The following is a 12,730-nucleotide window of genomic DNA, read 5'->3' as shown; positions in this document are numbered from 1 at the left end:
CATACACCTGGGATTAGGCAAGAATGCTTTCTGCTGAAGTTAAAATCTTAATTTATAACCCGACCCCTTTTTTTATTTTCCACTTAGGCAAATTATCCAGTGACACTTAAAGCTGAAATATGTTCCACTGAAGGGATTTCTCACCAATACATATTTATCTTTCAAAATAGCCACTGACAAAAGGTAGCTCTGCAAGAGCAGAATCAGCAGCAGTGTCTCACCTGGGTTTGCAAGGCGGCTACTCGTCGGTCCAAGAATCTGATAAGGATCTAGAGAAAACGAAAAGAGTCAACTCGCAAAGATACAATCCTGACTCGGCATATGCTGTACCTGCGTCATGCTGGCCCACTTGTGTTTCCAGGTGTCAGAGATGAAAATGTCCCCCACACCAAAATCACTAGCGCCACTTTCTGTATTAGACGTCACATGAGATCTCCGAGAAGTTTCTTGCTAAAGGCCTCCTCGTTGGTGGCCGAGCTCAGAGGTGGCCTGGGATTCCCGACACCCAGCCCTGTGCTCTCTCCACACCAGGACAAAAGTAGGACAAATGTGTGTGAAGTCCCCAGGGGGCCCCAGTGCCATGTTGGCGGTAATGCTCAGTGCACTTTCCATATTTATTGTATAGATTTTGGAAAAGTTGTAACAAAATTTCAAGTCACCCTAATTGGGTAGGCTGATAATTCGGTCCCCATTTTATATACGAAGCCACCATAAAGAAGACAAAGCAACAGTCATTTCATTTAGAAAATAACACATTTTAGAAATATGCTGCTAAAGCCATTTCTTCTCTAATGGCCACTGAGGTGTTCCCTGAGACATACCTAACTGAGGACGCTGGTCTTCAGTTTTGGGCACTGTGGCAGGAGATGGCTGAGCAGCTGAAAATCCAAAGGTAAAAGAGACAATGAGCTAAAACATATTTGGCCACTAGTCTTTGATGCTGTGTCTCATCTTGGCTAGTAACGTAGTCTTAACCAAACGTCAACATTGCAGCAAAAACAAGAACACTTTAAATTATTTTTAAAATGTATTTGTACCCCCATTTTCCCAAAACTAAAAAAAAAAAAAAAAAAAGAGAGAGAGAGAGAATTTGCTATGGCTTACAAAACAAATGAAAAGGAATCACAGTCTAAAATGAGTAAGGGGACACTACCAGGGAAATAAAATACAGCAAGGGATCCTTATAAAGATGGTCAAGGTTAGGAAATCACCCAGTATCTAATCTGTACTCAAATATTCCATGAGACATGCACTTGTGCATGTTGAAATACATTACGTCAGTCATTTCTTTTTGTTACGGAAGTGGGTATAACCCAATAGAGAAAGATCAGCTGTGCTTTGTCACCAATGGGACAAATACTTTACATGTTGAACAAGCATAGATTAGCTACAGAAATTATCATTTACTCCATCAACTGTTATCCACTGTCTTGTGACATGCAGATGCAAGGCAGGGGGAGCCAACACTGTACCTTTCGACTGGGGGGTGGGGTGGCCATGACCGGTCCAGGCTGATCTCCTGGGTGGTTCATAAGGTAAATCTGTAAAGACAAATAAATTGACTAAAAGATCAATAATGTAATTTTTATAATAGACATTTTACGTTTTAGGTTTTGTCTTTATTAGACTATATATCCAGTAACCCAAATAAAATTTCAACTTGTATTCCACTAGACTTGGGTTTTATTTACAAATTACAATTTTGTATATTTTATTGATCTAAAATTTTCCCCATTAACCTGAAAACTCTCATTGACAGATTCTCCCAGAGCTTGCTGCCTCTTCCAATTTCCTATAACCGTAAGTCATGACCATACTGAAAGTGTTTTACAATCTAATTTGTCCTATATCCAACTGGGACTGACCTATATCCATCTCTTTATTATCCTCATGACACATCCAACACAGAGCCCACAACTTTGAGGAATCAACCAATTCTTGCTTGAGGTCTGCCCCTCCACCCACCAAATGACATTCATGGTTCTTTTTCTTTTTCTTCCTTGGAAACAAGCACTGCCTTTTCGCCCTCTTATTTGTCAGCTGCCTCTCTCAACCCCTCCTTGCTTTCCCTTTAAAATCTCATCCATTTATGTTAAATCAGTCTTAAACCGTCTACTTTTCCTATGCAAATGTCTACTATGTCTTCTTCTATAAATGAATTTAGAATTTCTCTAAAATAAGTTGCATGAAATAAATTGCAAGACTGAAACAGTGATGCCTCCACAACATGCTAGCAATGACCATAAGAGCTTGAGTATATGCCAATAATTTCTTTTTATTTATAATGTTCTATCACTTATCCCATAAATCTTTACTATACACTTTGCATATGCAAATTTAATAACTACGTCTTCATCCTCAGTGCGAGTTCTATTAATGATTATGAAGCCTCTAAGTCATTTTAAATTTCTTTCAGAAAGATATTCCAGAAACATTTTATGCATGCTTGAACTGGGCATACACACAGCTAGGTCTACCTGCAGTCTTATTATGGAACCATTTCAAAACTATGTCTTTTTGGATTGAATGTTCAAGTCAGTGTTCAATGCCATGTGTCATTCTGGGCCAACTGAAAGCCACAGACAGATACTTCAACAGGTATTCTGCTGCCAGACACCTGGAGACGGCTACAAAATCACACTTGGAGAGCAGGGCAATATAATCCGTTTTAAGCTTCTCTTTAAACAGATCATTTAACCTTATTTAAAATTGGCAAATTGGTGGGTCAGTCTTCAAAAAGTTGGACTACGCTGCAAAAGATGTGTCTCTTCTTATTTTCACATCCCAGAGAGAATAGCAATGAAAGACAACGTGAAATTCAACACAGAACTGCCATAATTTATTTGGTCTGTTTGGCTATAAGCACCACGACGAGTGTGGTCGGTGAAACCCTACCCTGCAGAGCTTTGGTTGCATTAAATAATTTTTCTTTTTAAACTCTGCTGTTGCTCACCACTCCCTGTCAGCTGGCACTTTTGGGCTGGCAGTCTTTCCCACCCAGGTCCTCAAGTCTCTATTTGCTGGCATTGGGAGTTCAATGTGGGAATTCAATCAGCGGCCGCCATCAATTTACAATGAAATTTCAACTGAAGTTTCTGCGAGCACTCTGCATGTGGATTCTCACTCAGTTGCCTTTTGGTCTAAAACTGGTCAGCCAGAGATTCAAGGTGAGAATTGTCTCAGAACAAAAAATCTACTAGCGAGGTGATTGTTAACAGCAGCCAGCCTGATTCAGAAAAAGAGAGGCAGGTCAACAAGGGGCTGTTCACCAAATGAAAAAGCAAGATACACAGAAATATGTTCTAGCGCCTTGTTTCTCCAAGTGTGGTCCTCAGACAGCAGTACTGGCAGCACCTGGGGACTTGTCAGGAATTCAGACTCTCACTGCAGACCTACCAAGTCACAATCTGCATTTTTCACAAGACCCCAGGGGACCCGGGTGCACCTGACATTTGAGAAAGTCCTGTTCTACATAATTTTTCCATTGCTCTTTTCTAGGAATCTGTGTTCCTAATGATTTCAGAAATACTATCTGAGTGTATCGATACAAATAAATAAATGTGTGGGAAGAATTCTAGATCGAATGGTTTTCCCTGACATATAGGAATGCTAATGGAATTAACAGCAAGTGTCAGTAGGTTAGTTCGCTACTATTTTAATCATAAAAATGAATTGCTCATGAAATGTGACTGGAAAAAATTAAACACCACACTACTAATGGAAAAATATTTTGAAACTCTTTGCTCATAAAATCCTTCTTAGAGTGTATAACCATCCATGTCCCATCCTCTCTTGAACATAAGTCAGGACCTAAATAACACCAAGTCTGATTTTTAGCCAAGAATTTGAGATGTTTATGTGAACAATGACGAACATGTTCATAAACATATTGCCATGGAAGATAAGCGGGCTTTTGTTTTCGTTCATGAAATTCTGCTCCAGTGCTTCCTTATCAGCTGCCGATCACATGCTGTGGGCACCAAGCCCCCTCCTGTAGGATGTGACGTGGGAGGCGTTGAGCTCAGCCTTGCGGAGACGGGAGACAACGAACAGTGACCTCATCAGCAGCTACTCCACCTCACCACAGGGCCAGGGTAGTTCTACTCTTCGGCTGCTTGAAAAATGATTCCTCCCTGAACATTTGCTACTTGTCCCTTATTGATAGTAATCAGAGGACTCCTAATAAGGACATATTCCACATTCAATTTTTAGTGGCCATTTCAATACTACACTCTCCATTTCTCTTTAACCTTGATCTTCAAGGTAATTAACGCACACACTTGGCAGGAGCTCCTGTGTTGGGGAAGGCGGATTTCTGGCATTGATCCTGCTATTTTTCCTGTTAAGACCATGATTTAAAACTGAACTTTATAAAAACCATTTCACAGGCAACTTAGGGTTACATGGGAGTATCTCTATGCCAGGACCCAGGCCAGTAAACACGAAGTTACAAATAGGGAGTTTGACAGGTGTTGGCTCCTCCGTGTCAGCTCCTTTGTTTATTTCCTGGGGGCTCAGGTCGGTTCCTGATTCTGAATGGGTCTCCCCCACCCCACCAGTCTCCCTCCCTAGACATCAATGAATCAAGACAACATCCTTGCAGAGTTAAGTTCACCACATTTTACATTCTGCCTTCTCAAGCTTACTGAAGAACAGCCCTCTAGCCCCCTTGACGTTCACCTACCCACTTCATTTTTTTAAAGGGCCGAATTTGAATAATGTGAGAGTCACCCTCATTCTGCAGGATCCACGCCACATTTACAAACCAACTCTGGAGGTCCCTGGCTGGTCGGGATGGGGAAGGATGAGACTTGCCTGCACTCAAGGAACTCAGATGCTAATGGCAAAGACAGAAAGACCAAGAGCTATTGCCCAGAACAGACCTATAAACCCGCTGAATGAGAGGAAGTGTTAGAGTCAACCCAACACGGTTAAGTTGCTCGCTCTCATTTTCCCAGTCTTCTAAAATCCTCTACCAAAGACATGGAGATCTGGGGGCACATTGCAGTCCTTTGTCGCCTAGGTCTGCCGGTCTTTGTGGTTATATTACAGCTAAGGGGAGAGCAAAGACTGTATGTTTAGCCATTTGCTAAGACACAGGCTTTAGACAGTACCTCACTGAGGGGCAGCTGCACTGTCTCATGACTGGTGATGAGAGTGGCTCCAAGTGGCGAACGCCAAAGAAAGAATAGTTTAAGATTCCAAGAAACCCTTGAAGAACAGCAGCTGAAAAGTGAAAGTCAAGGCTGCACTTGCAGATTGAACTCTCCAGTCTCTTTTGATAACATCCTAGATGGGTATCATGATGCATGGGTTGCCATGGTGATATAGAAGAGGATGGGGTTATAGGAGTCCTCCTTGGCACACACTAGAGCTTACACATAAACCACTCCTAAGATGCCAGGCGGGATGGCACATCACAAGGTCAAAAACCAGCTTCTGTGAGTCAGACCTGTCTCTAGTTATGCCACTTGAGACCTCAAGGGGCCATGGCTCCCAGCATGTGTCAGTATAGGAGGAAGGTGCTTACGAGGACAATGGGGGAAGGGCTTCTGGTAGCAATAACTGACAACCCAAAAAACATGAGATACCATAGAAAAGGGGACCCTTGGATAAATGCACCACTTGGGGAGTTCAGCCACAAAAAGAGAAAAAGGTAGATGTTTGTGTGTGTGGGGGGGGGGGGGGGCGGGGAACAGCCCGGGGATGGGTTACTCAAAGTAGGAAGGAAAGTAAGGGAACACTAGGAAGCAGGGTGTAGCAGAATGACCCAGGTAGGTGGAAGGAGTCCTCTGTTTCCGTGGATGTGGGAGTAGAGAAATGGAGTGGACATGAAGATTATGACACAGCCAACCACAAGTGCAGGGGACATGAACTTGGGTCTCTACCCCAAAGGCTCAGGGACCTCTCCCAAAGAAAGAGTCAACAATCACCTCTCCTAAAAGCAGTCACGAGCCCACTGACCACAGGGACACAGATTCCCAGCGACTCCCTCCCACCCAATGACTCATGCAGCCATGGGAAGCAGCTTTGCAACACCCATGCTCCCTGAGCCATCCCAAAGATCTCCATTTGCACTATGACAGGCTGTCACACTCACAAGACCATTCCTTCCAGGTTGATCACTGCTCCACCCAATGTATATAAATAATTCTCTTCTCCAAGGTCAAATCCCTGAGTCTGGCTTACAGCAAGTAGTTCTTAGGCATGTTCAGTCTGGTTTAAATTCTTTACAGCTCAGATTCCAATATTTGTATCCTCTTTCATCATCACAGTAGCAATCATCAAAACAGGTAATTTTGACACAAATTGAGTCTCAGAAACACAGAGATGTAGAAGTATGATCTCCTCCAGGTCTCACTCAAATGAGGAACCCACGGAAGAACACTGTCAGAGTCACATGAGCTGCACTTGAGATTGCCACCCTTGCCTTTGCCTTGGCTGGCACACTGAGTGGCATCCCAGCCATCACCCTCCCAGCCACACTCCGCCCCATGCACCTGGATGAGCCACATATTCCAGTTCCATCATATCCTAACCTATGGAAAGAAAGTCGTTCCAGGATCCATTGTTCTATCCGTGCAGCCACAAGCAGCCAGCTGTCTGCTCTGACCAGGGGGCAGTACCAACTCACTCGGGCAAAGGCTGTGTCTTTGGACACAGCTCCACACCATCTCCCAGTCCCTGGCTTTTGTAACATAGTCAGACGTTTATGTGAGACCTTCCAACTAACTAACAAACCATGACTAAACATTTTACAGGTAGCTTTTATTTTAGATTATTTTTTTATGTAAGGATGGACATGTTTTTAAAACGCTCACAAAATCACTGTGATTTTCCTAGACTCCCTATGTGTTTCCCCAGGGTGCGTTCACTAGTGGTTAACTCAGAACTCTCTAGAGCTAGAGAAAAACGTGCATTTCTATCTTCCATTCTCAATATACATGGTGGGTTTCTGTAGGGCCAGTTTAGTTTATGCTGGACCCTGGGTCTTGACCAAGGTGAAATGGCCTGTGAAATCTCTCACATGCCAGGGCTAGTGAAGCACTCTGGCTAAGACAACGTGCCTGAGTTGCACCACGCTTCTCAGGAACAGGGCAGCAAACGTCTTCTCTGGGGTTAGAGAAGTCACTCTGGCAGTAATAGGGCACAACCAAGTGAGAACAGCGCTGAGAAGTGTCTTTACTCATGCGATGTAGCTCACGGGCCCCCAGTCTTTCTCACTGGAAAGAAACAGCAGCACCAAGTTTCGTGCCTTGGACCAGTTCCAGCTGAGACTTGTGGAGCGTGGACATGTGTGGAGGTCAAAGGGCAGGAGGCTGGCTCTAAGGAGAAATGCATTCCAGATACATGTATGGATATGGGAAAACCATCCCGCCACCCTGCACCATTTCCTCAGTTGTGAGGCTGGCACAGTATCTAGCTTACGGGGTTGCTGTAAGTCTGGTGAGGGGTTAGGTGTATAAGGCATGCGGCCCCGTGTCAGAAATGCCCTTCCTCCTTCTCCACCTTCTCCACCGGGCTAACATCTGCTCCTCTTTGGATGTACCATCCTTCCTCTAGAGAACGTCCTTCCTCTATTCATGGCGGGGTGAGCTTCTCCCCCTGCCTGCTCCTATAGCCTCTGTAAAATCAGCACTTTTGGTTAAACATCCACGTGTCTCTGGCTCTACGTCGCTGCCCCTAAGGCTACATATTTATGGGTGTGAGTGTCTCTGGCTCTACTGAAATCACCAAAACTTTAGATTCAACCTCTGTGTGGGCCTGGGAGCTTGTGCCCATTGTACCCTCTGCAGTGGGTACAGAGGGCACGCTCCATGGACATCTGAGGAACGCACAAGCCAGCTTTCTGAAATCAGGAGGCTTTCTGAAGTCTGGCTCAGCTTTCTAGTCCCAGTATCTAACATCGTGCTTGGCACTGGTAGACACTTGATAAACATTTATTTTTTGTGTGAATGACATGAAAATGAATTACCTATTTAAATTATCGGGACAGACATAAAGTAAGAGTTGGAGGTAGATATTATCTACTGCATGCTTCTGCTCTGAGCAACCGGGAAAGGGCTGCAAGTGCTATGGGGACCCCTCTTGCTTTCTGCCATTCCCCTGAGAAGGGTTAGATTACATGTAAGTCCTTCGATTAACTCAAAAGAGGACAGATTCCTGATTGCCGGCATCCGGGATGCCACCTTTGCCCATCTGACTTTCAGAGCAGCTAGCTAAGGGGCTGGTCTGCTTTTAATTCTGCAGTTCAGGGACTGTGAGTGTGATCTTCCAGTGAAATGGTCTGACTGCCTTTAGGCCCCAAACCCACAGAGGCAGAATAAGGCTGTTTAGGACTTGCTTCGATCCAGGATCAGCTCTCTTGATCGTGTGACTTAGGTCACGGATCTCACGGGCCGTCCTGGGAACAGATCGCACAGGGGTGTTTTCGTACCTGGCCTAGTTGTAATTCTTTGCGTAGCTTCAGGATATACTGAAGTATTTGGGAAAATAAAAGCTGCACCCCCTGCAGACAAAAGGAAAGACAAAACAAGTGAAGGTCTTTTGTTGAGGCTGTCGGCCCATCTCAGCAACGGTGCCCAATCTACTTTGCCCCGTGACGACAGAGGGAAGCAACTTCCTCGAACCTGCCATACCAGATTCTGGAGGAATGGACAATACACGGGTCAGAAACAGATTCTGAAGACAGAGGCAGACATGAAACTCTAATGAACCCCGTTGGTTATAAGCTGTCCCGGGCTCTGATTTTCAAGCTTCTTGCTGAAGTCTATCTTTGTGCCCCCACTCCCACGCCCAGCAATCTCAGTTTATTAAAAAATTTCTATGGTGTGTGTTTTAATTTTGAAATTGCATGAAAAACCTGTAAAACATTTTACAGAGCCCTTGGAAAGTAGTACCAAAGAGTTATAATATTTTGCCAAAGAGTATATGGATCTTATTAAAAATTAATCCACTTCTCTATTCAAATGGCTGTTTTCCCTTTCTCTCTCTCTCAATCAACGATCATGTTAGTAGAAAAATTTTCCCTTTTCGCAATTTAGTCCATTTGGAATTGGCTGTCCTGTTCTTCGATTGCTTCTATGTTTAACAATAACAAAAATAATGAAATCAGAGCTTTCTCGAAACTTTCGCTCACTGTTAACATTTTTTTTAATGACCGTGAAATTATCAGAAAACATGTGTCGCTCAAAGGTGTTTCCTAAGAGGGGGAAATTACTTTGTCTAAGCTATTTGTTATTTCTGGCCACAAGGTCATTAACAGACAAATGCATGTGGCTTACATTGAAAAAAAATACTACGACTCAAAGTTGTTTTTCTTTTTTCTTTTCTTTTTTTTTTTTTTACTTTAGATTAAAGGCACAGTGTTCTGAAGACTGAGGACCAAGATCAACTAGGAATTTCATTGTAATAGTCAAACCTGGACTCACTCACACCATTCATTTTAAAATGCAATGGCAAGGGTTTGGAACATTGCTGTATTTCTACATGAGGGCCGACCATAAGTTGGCTTGCTTGCTTACAAGGGGGTAATCTATGGCTTGCCAGCACTTGATGGCTTTGTCCCTAGCCTGGGTAGTGACAGAGGGTCCCTGCAGGCTGAGAAGTAGGGAGAGCAGCCTGTCTCTGTCACGGAGGGAGGAAATGGACACCAACCACAAGCCAATTCCTCCGAAGAAAGCCCAGTCTCTACTCTCAGCCTCTGCTATGAGGGAAGAGGGACGTTAGCCCGGATGAAGCGCTATGTTAAGACTCTAGGCTCAGGCAAAAAGTAAACAAATCAAATGTGGAATGCATAGTTAGAGATGGAATAGCAGGTATTTGGTTAGTAACTCATTTCATACACTCGAAAATTGTAACGTCATTTCCCTTTCAACAAAAGCTCACAAATAGTAACCGACATTCCCTCTGCAAATGTACAAAGTCTGGGGGACAAAATTAAAGTCAGGGCAAGTCAAATGGCCTAGCACTTTACCAAAAAGGAAAACAATAAAACTCCTGCTGTCCTAGTCAACATTCCTTTAAAAATAAAAATGAAAAAAAAAAAAAAAAAAAAAAGAGAGAGAGAGAGAGAGAGAGAGAAAGAAAAGAAAAGGAGAACGCCAAAGGGCCCCTTTATATCAAACATGCTTTTAGTTTCTATGGTCAGCACAGCACAAATCTGGGGACGAATAGCCCCAGATTGCAATCCAGCAAATGTGAGCTGAGGCTGCAGCTAAAGGCTAATTCTGTACATCTGGTTAAAAGAAATCCTTCGATTGTCAAGCAGAAGGGAAGAGATGCAGAAACCAAAGGGCGCCCCCTGCCTTTAGGCGGTGGTACCTCAGCACAGAGCCTCCCGTGTATGAAGAAGCCCTCCCTGAAGGGCTCATCTCCGTGTTCTGCCTTCCTAATGGACGGACTGTCCCACGTCCCACCTTTAAAGCATGCAATCTGCGACAAGACCCTAAGCTTGTCCTGGGGAAAGGGGCAGGGCCAGCATTACCTGTGTTTCTAGCATGCATTAACCGCGGAGAGTTTTGTAAGGCTTTATCAACATCATCTGAAGTCAAATGTGGAAGAGGAGCTACAAAACAAAACAAACAGCAACATCAAAATGAAAAAAAAGAGAGGATTACCTTCCTTAAAGAGAGAGAGAGAGAAAGAGAGAGAGAGAGAGAGAGAGAGAGAGAGAGAGAGAGAGAGAGAAGAAGAAAGAAGAAAGAAAGAAAGACATCCCCCACGCCCACCCTATTACATGGTTACATGGGCCACTTGGAAACCTCCCCATGGCTCTGCTACTTGTTAGCATGTTAAAACCTAGATGGGGACCCATATTTAATTCAGGGGGTAAGTGGTTGGGATGCCAGGCAAAGCATTTACACCAGAGAGTTTCCACCTCCCCACTGTCGCACTATGTCTACTTTCTCCTTCTGACCATGCTTGACGTTTGAAAAATGAAAGCATGCAGCAGACTTTGTGGATTCATGCCTCTCATCGCCAGTGTGCCATTCCCATTCTGCCAGGTTAAGCTACATCTCACGAGACCAAGTGAAGACGTCCCTCATTTCGTGTTCGAGTGGGATGTGAAGGGGACTTGGTTTAACTTTAGGGAAGATGAACCCATACTCCCCACCCAGGGGGATCCTTTCCATAGTGTTTCTATTTCATTTGGGGCACCATGAAGACGAAATAATGTGTAACTAGATAAAGCTTCCTTTCCCTTTGACGTGTCATCTCTGTGGAGGGGACCCTGGAGGAGGCAGCTGAATGCTACGGTGACTTTTCGGCTTCTTGCAAAAGCGCTATTTCTCACCACGTGTTCACCTAAGTCGTCACCTTCTAGGTGTCAAGTTTGCTCAGATCCTGAGTGGGAATTGGGTTAGGGCAGAAAGACGCTGTCGGCAAACTGGACTGAACCCTCCGCTGCTTAGGTTTACAAGAACGGTCACGCCAGGGAGCTGTGTCCGGAGTGGGGACCATCTTACTCTCTCTGAGGTAGTGCAGATGCGAGAGAAGGATGTCAGCGTTGTAGCTGGGGGTGAGCCTCTGAAAGTCGTCTTTGGTCATCTTGCATAGCTCCTTCCCGTCGATATTCTGGAACAGTAAGATGTCGACGTCTGGAAGGCCGTATTCTTTCACTGCCCACTCCAGCCACTGCCGGACATGGTCTGTACTCCATAGCGTAGGATCTGAAAGGGGATGGAAACATATCCGATCAACTCCTGAAGACAAATTTCTGGAACAGAATCAGACCCCGGGTGGGACTTCCCGCCAGCCACAGCTTTCCAGAGCAGCCCTCCGCTCTTCCAGAAGCACAGCCTCAAACCCGGCTCAGTGACAGGTCCAAGGCAAAGGCTTGGGGGAAAGACAGAAACACCGAGTGACTCACACACGTACCATTGTCTTTAAAATGAATTGCTCTGGAAGTTTGGGATTCTTCACCCCACCAACCCCTCTGTTGCTCAGATACACGTAGCCTAAAGTTTCCTGTAGGGATGGGAGGGTATTCATTTTCCCCCACATTTATTTTCACTTTAATGTGTTCACTTAAAAATGAATACAAATAAATGGAAACTCTCCTTAGAAAACTACTGGTAGTATCTTTATATGAAATTAGGAGTTAGCAACACATATCAGGAAGATGCTAATTATAGGTTGCAAATAAAGACAAAGTATTTATACAAAATACTGAAAAACACTGACCACAGAATTGGAGAGAAAGTATAGGTAAGCCAAAAACCCTCCCACCTCCTATGAGCTAGTATTTCTAGGAGAGAGCTGTCAGTTACAAGCTTTTCCGGCAGAGAACTTGGTTTTACAACTCCCACCTGCAGGAGCAGGGTGGCTGGGTGACTCACACTACAGCTGTGGCACACAAACGCCCACAGGATGCAGACAATGTCATCACGCTCTGTTGCCATGTATGGGAGGGGACCCCAGTAGAACCAGGAGGGCAGGGCCCTGATCCCCAACGGATACACAAGCCGGGACCACCCCGCACAAACAGCTTGGGGGGGAAGGGTGGGCATTTAGGGCAGCTGGGTCTCCTCGCTCCCGTCCCTGAGACACCTGGGCAGGGAGCGGGGGCCCAGAGTTGTAACCCCAGGGTCCCTCAACTTGCTGCAACCCCCTGAGGTTGCTTCTCCTTTCTGTGTGTGTCTTACACATAAAAGCCCCTTTCCCTCTAGTAACTACCATACTGTTGTCTGTGTCTGTGAGTTTGTTTGTTTATGTTTGCTGCTTTCTT

At 44.6% G+C, this 12,730-nt stretch overlaps 1 protein-coding gene across 11 annotated transcripts in view; it reads right to left on the bottom strand.

The window, feature by feature from the left end:
* The window catches only part of ERG (ETS transcription factor ERG), a 253,703-nt gene that overhangs the window by 10,527 nt on the left and 230,446 nt on the right, over nt 1-12,730 (bottom strand). For 6 of the 11 annotated variants that reach the window (XM_088794626.1, XM_074325300.2, XM_088794628.1 and 3 more), the window contains 6 exons: nt 11,469-11,672; nt 10,487-10,567; nt 8,438-8,509; nt 1,473-1,541; nt 822-878; nt 222-269 (listed from right to left, as the gene is read on the bottom strand). In XM_088794626.1, the coding sequence (XP_088650752.1) occupies nt 222-269; nt 822-878; nt 1,473-1,541; nt 8,438-8,509; nt 10,487-10,567; nt 11,469-11,672 (531 nt within the window). The remainder of the gene's footprint in view (nt 1-221; nt 270-821; nt 879-1,472; nt 1,542-8,437; nt 8,510-10,486; nt 10,568-11,468; nt 11,673-12,730) is intronic. The other 5 variants (XM_074325312.2, XM_019730326.3, XM_074325338.2 and 2 more) reach the window with 3 other exon arrangements.

Source organism: Rhinolophus sinicus, chromosome 17, assembly GCF_057876585.1.
Source record: "Rhinolophus sinicus isolate RSI-liver-muscle chromosome 17, RSI-T2T, whole genome shotgun sequence".
Lineage (NCBI taxonomy): Eukaryota > Metazoa > Chordata > Mammalia > Chiroptera > Rhinolophidae > Rhinolophus > Rhinolophus sinicus.
The sequence above is the reverse complement of the archived record's forward strand: the minus strand, read 5'-3'. Positions and strand labels throughout refer to the sequence as shown.